Source organism: Oryzias melastigma, linkage group LG16 (genome assembly GCF_002922805.2).
Source record: "Oryzias melastigma strain HK-1 linkage group LG16, ASM292280v2, whole genome shotgun sequence".
NCBI lineage: Eukaryota > Metazoa > Chordata > Actinopteri > Beloniformes > Adrianichthyidae > Oryzias > Oryzias melastigma.
Window position 1 is genome coordinate 289237 of NC_050527.1, and position 5900 is coordinate 295136.

At 36.1% G+C, this 5900-nt stretch overlaps 1 protein-coding gene across 1 annotated transcript in view; it reads right to left on the reverse strand.

Moving 5' to 3' along the window:
* Positions 1-2124, reverse strand: part of rhbg (Rh family B glycoprotein) — an 11679-nt gene extending 9555 nt beyond the window's left edge. The window contains exon 1 of the mRNA XM_024268306.2: positions 1820-2124. Within this exon, the coding sequence (XP_024124074.1) occupies positions 1820-2009 (190 nt within the window). The 5' untranslated portion in view covers positions 2010-2124. The remainder of the gene's footprint in view (positions 1-1819) is intronic.
* Positions 2125-5900: the final 3776 nt, after the last annotated feature.

Genomic DNA, 5900 nt, shown 5'->3' on the forward strand with positions numbered 1-5900 from the left:
AACTGTAAACAATACTATAATAAAATAAAATAACATTCATTCACCTTAATAAAAACAACAGTTAATTCATGGCTCCTACAGACATGTATAAGTTAGACTTTCTTGTTTACGCTTCTTCGGTGTGATAAATATCCTGTTATTTTTTATGTTTATATGAATAATTGTGCAAATTAGAATTTATTTATTTAATGTTTATCGGAACTGGGAAACTAATATTTCTGTAAGTGTAAGAATATTAGCTGCAAAGCTAATTTTCCTTAGTCCCTGTGCAAGGTGTGCCAACAGCAAACAGCAGAAACACATAAAAACAACAGTAAAAACAACAATTTATACAGAAAGTCAATAAGCATAAAATATAGTAAAATTTGTAGTGGGAATCATATCATTTGCTTCATCTATCCAATTCGTTTTCAACCATTGTATCACTTTCTGTTTATTTAACTATTTTAATTTTTGTTTCAAAATAAAAAAAGGATTAAATTGTAGACAAAATAATCTAAATCTAATTTTTTCCAGCGTAAACTTACACAAAAATCCCAACTCAAACTACACATTTCTTATACGATGAACCCAAACAAATTTCCCATTTGTTCTTTGATTTTAATTTTTCACTCCTCTATTAAGCTTCATCTGCTTTTGGACTCATTACTTCTCCGTTGGAGTTTGATTAAGTGTTTTCTGCACTTAATGTAGTTAATGAAGCTCTGATAGCTTCAAAAAAGACATTTATGTTCAGGTTTTATGACTGTGGAATCAACCTGCTGCCCATTTTTTCTGTTTTCTTTTGTAAAGTTCTTAGAGTGGTAAAAAAAGGTCACGCAGAAATAATTTTTGAAGTGTGTAAAATATAAACTGTTTCAAGGTGAGAAAGCAGAATTTCTTATTCTTAGAAAGTCTCTTTGAATCATCTGCACAGCTCATTAGGAACATAAAAGTAAACCTTTCAGTGGAAGAGCGAAAGGATGATACCGGAGGAACCTGTTTTGGGCGGATGGGGTTATGCGGTAAAAATTTGTTCAGTGTTATGTAAAGAGAACAGTCTTTCCAAATTCTACATGAGGAGATTTCCAGCACACCTGAGAGACACTCCCCAATCTTCAAAGTTTCAGAGCTTTTGATATCAAGTTTCAGAAATTCCTGCACGAAAAAAAGCATTTTCTCACATTCTTACTTTATGTTGGTGTGCTTAAATGCACCTTTTGTTAATGACTGCTTTGATCATAATTTCTACTCTGACAGTTTAAATAGATCAGGAAGTAAATGATGAGAGGGACCAGTGTATCCGTCTCCACAGGACGGCAGCAGGCTGGGAGACTGAAGAGCTCTCCGCACAAAGAGGAAAAGGAATGCTCTCATTAGAGAATAAAGTGCTGTTGTGTTGCCACTCATCAGCTTGTTGCTCCCTGAATGCTTTTTTATAACAGACAAATGTGGATTGAAGCTTGTTAAAAAGAAACATGCTGCTTGCGAACATCCTTTAGAACTGCATGTTAGTCACAGAGAAAAGATGTGGGAGAGAAAAATCAATGGGCAAAAATGGAAAAAAATGAAGAGGAAACGCCTTTTTCTTGCTTTTCTTTTTTCTATTATTGACTAATTTCAAACTAGTATCTGTGACAACTTAATCTAAGGACAAAGTCTGGTTGGAATGGATGATGAGTAGGACTTCCTCCAGCTGATTCTGGACTATAAAAGCTCAAAAACTATTAGAAAAAATGTATTTTTATCATATAAATGTTTATATAAATCATTCTAGATATTAGAATTATCTGGACTATGTAAATAGGTGAATAACTTGTGACATATTTAACACACTCACTTGGATATCTGTAGTAGAAGTCATTCTCAATGTCACTCTTGGCTTCAGAATGATTGCCGTGATGATGCTTCTTTGCATCCGTATCTTCGTCGTACTGGACCAGCACGCCGAAGAGGATGATGAGGATGATCTGGAGGATGAAGCAGGTGATCGGCAGCTTCAGCCGCATGTTGGTCGATGGGTCCGTCATGTTGTCTTCCAAGTGGGATGAGGAGGGGAGCCTTGATGAAATCCACACAGAAAGTTGGACACACTCTCACCAGCAGACACTGCTGTGTCCTCAGTGCACAGAGGCTGTGTGTGTGAGAGAGGCCACCTAAAGTGTTTTTCTTCTGCACAGTCACACCTACAAGACCTAATAAGGTGATGCTACTCTGTTAGCCCCGCCTCCTTGAGGACATGCTGAGGTGCTGTGGCTCACCTGCAGCAGAGTAAATGAAGACACCCATTCTGCAGAGATCTGTTCTGTACACTAAAAGGTACTGCAGGTAATCTGTTGGGGCTGTCTGCATACCTTATGGATTTCTGTTTTTTTCCATTTAAGATTTTTTCAAAAGTTAAAGAAAAAAAAGACTATTTTATTTTGCTTATCTATCTTGCCTGATAGATAAAGTTTACATAAATAAAATACATAAAAGCCTGACTCCATATGCATATGCAATCATGCATAATCATGATTAAAAGATCACTGGGAACACTTTCAAAATTGGTCAAAATCATTTGAGTGGGACTTTAAGATTTTGTGCAATTTCATCTAAATATGCTGTTTTTTGTGTACAAGTCTTGCTCTTGAAGAAGTATTGTGTTTTTCATATGCAGATAATAAAATTAAGAGGTGCTCACATCAGAGTGAATAACAGGAAATAGCTATAACAGGAAGTGAGAGCGACTGCAGTTGTCTCACAGGTTGAGTAAAAGTCACTGTCTGTAGCAAAAGTCACTCTGCCTTATTAGGAGAAATGCATATGTACTTTATGATGATTTGGGAGGATTCATGCATCACAGATGTATCAGTAAATCCAGCCTGTTGCGCGAGAACACCTGGAATGTTCCAGAGAGAGCCACGTTTGTGGGTGATTGATCTGGGATCTTCGCTTCAACACTCTGTGATAGAGACTTCAATTCATCTTTTTACATTTTTGACAGTGTGGGACATTACAAACAAAATCTCAGGAGTTTTGATGGTGAAGGGCCAAATCCAGCGTTCATTGATCGCGTGCTGAAAATTCAGCCGGTTGAACATTTTCACATCAACGCAGCACTGCGTCCAATCAAGATTTGCGGGGCTTGTACTGCTGTAACTTTGTGCGCTGAGCCTCTACCTGTTGTGGATGGTGAAGGAGCACTAGTGAACAGCTAAAACACAAAAGAGGAAGAATCCCCCCATCATTTGATAAGGCCTCTACCTTTGTGTCCTGAATGCACCACATGCAGCCAGTGTGAATGCGGAAAAAACGATTAATTCTATCATGTGTTAAAACTATCATGCAGATTTTAAATGTTCTGGTTCTACCATTTGTTTTTAAAGGAATTCGAAATAATAAATATGATTTTTTTTCTTGATTTTAAAATGACATTAATGGAAATTTCAGACTCTTTTACAGTGAGACAGACTGCAGTACATCTTGATTTCCACATAGTGATAGAAAACGTCATAAAATAAAACAAGTTTATCCAATAAGATAATATTGTTTGGACAACCTGCTGATTAGTTTTTGCAAAAAAAAAAGTTCTAATGATGCAACTGACATTCAAGAAAGAGAATGGGGGGAAAAAAATCCCTGAAAATTATGAAAACGATTTTTTTCTGCTTGAAGACATCAATTGTTCTATTCTAGCATGAACAGTCCTGATCAAAACATTAATTGATTAATTTTAAATTCAATTCCTCATTTACTTCTATTATAAAGTGAAACACCATAGATTATTTGCTTAACAAAATTGTAAAAAGGATGTGTTCAAAGAAGATGTCCATTGATAAGGTGGACAAAGACAAGCTCAAGGCTCCTTTGTTCCAGTTCCCCCTCTACCTCCTGCTGGAGAATGTTGTAGGCGATGCCACTCACAGCTGTATCTGTGTCTCCCATCGACAGACGGACATTTCTGCAGAGGTGAAGGAAGCAAAAAGAATGTGGCGATTGTTAGGAATTTCAGCTATCAACACTAAGGACAAAAGGTGTCAGAAAGGGAAGAATGACACTTTCTTTACTGTATATTCTTAAACATCCTGTTTGTCTGGCTTCCTGTTTAATGCTTGGTGTTCTGACCTTTTTGTTTCTCATTTTTTGACAATTTTCACAAAAAACAAAAACAGCAGAGTTGTTTATTGAAGAGTTGTGCACACATTTTACCTCATCACCAGTACAGCAGGTACATAGTGAGGTGGTCTATGTGTTTGTTCTTATTTCTAACAGGAGCAAAGCTGTTTTCATTTCCACATAAAAGTCTTTAAATCTGCTGATAAGTCTGGATGAAATGGAGTGTGTTCAGGTAAATCAAAGCAAAGCATCCTGACCACAAAGAAATCTTAAAAAAAAATAAAAATAAAAAAAAATAAGATCACCAACCAACAGCAGCATCTTGAAAGGCATTTAATCTCACAGCAGAGCTACAATTTTGTATACAATTTATATATTTATTTATTTCTGTGGCTTCGCTTTAAAAAATGGTAGTCCAGAATGCTGGTTTAAGTGCGTTTATAAAGACTTTTGATTGAAAAAGTGTTATAAAATCCACAATTTAACTGCTGGTGACAGTTACAATAAAATAATTTAAATCTTTGAATACAAGTATGTGCCTATTAGTTCCTCTCAAGCTGCATAGGCTACACACCGGCCATGGTAATAAGTCTTTGTGAACCCACTTTTTGGGCTTCCGTGTTCAAAACTCATATTCGTCCATCCCTGCATACGTTTTTAAGTCCATAACAAACTTAACTGCCAAATTCTAAAACAGCTGAACTTTGACCAATCAGGAACACAAATTTGGTAGTGACATGTTGTCCTTTTCAAAACACTGGAGTATCTACTGCTGTAAACCTGATTATAAAAGAGAAACTAGCGTTCTTTACCAACCAAAAAGAGGTGAAAGATCAGCTGATTCAAATATATGTATGTGTTTATATGAAATTCATTAGTGATTTGTGCATTGATTACATAATTTTAATATGAAATGTGCATCAATCACACACATATCCCATTAAAGTTCTACATTGGTGGTTCATGCATGAAGTCTGTTACACATACATGGAACGGTCCTAGAAAACCACAAATCTGCGTATGCATCTCACAAGAATCACGCAGAATTGTGTAAGGTTTACGCAATAATTGCATATAAATTACGTAAAATGCACATTAACTTTGTAATTCTGAACTGACCAAAAATTGTGAACCGAAGTCACGTAAAGACCCAGCGGTTGAAACCCACGATGGACATCAGCGCACATCGACGAATGCAAGAAGCATTTATGAATTTCAAATATCACACATGTATCACGAAAGACTACAATCACAAACGTAGACAATGCACAAATTATATGAAGCGGTTGTGTGACACATTAAACAGAGATAGAATCAATCTATAGAAGAACAGACTGTGGATGAACACAAAGCTGAAGCTACACATTTCAAAGCACTCTGCAGAATACTGTTTCTCATAATAACTCATATTGATAATTCCAAAACGTTTATCTCTTTTGTGATTATAAAGAGTCGATATCTTCATGTGCAAGAATTTTTGCACTGTCTTCAACTACTTCAATCCAAAGATGTAAATGTATTTACCCGAGTCCCCGGACATGACAAAACAATCAACAAGTGGGATAAAAGTGGTATTTGTGTGATAAAACTGTTATTTTTACCTCCATTTCTGAACTGCTTTCTTTAAAGTAAACTTAAAACGTGTCTCTCTGTAGGAATCTAATGTATGTGCCAACATGTTTAGTCTTGATGTTCATTCCTCGCAAGTTCGGCAGGTAAAGCTGTAGGTTAAACCAACAGTGAAGACATAGGCCAAAAAAAAAGAAAAAAAAGGATTCAGATCACTGCTACTCACTGTTTTATAATCACACAGATTCTGCACC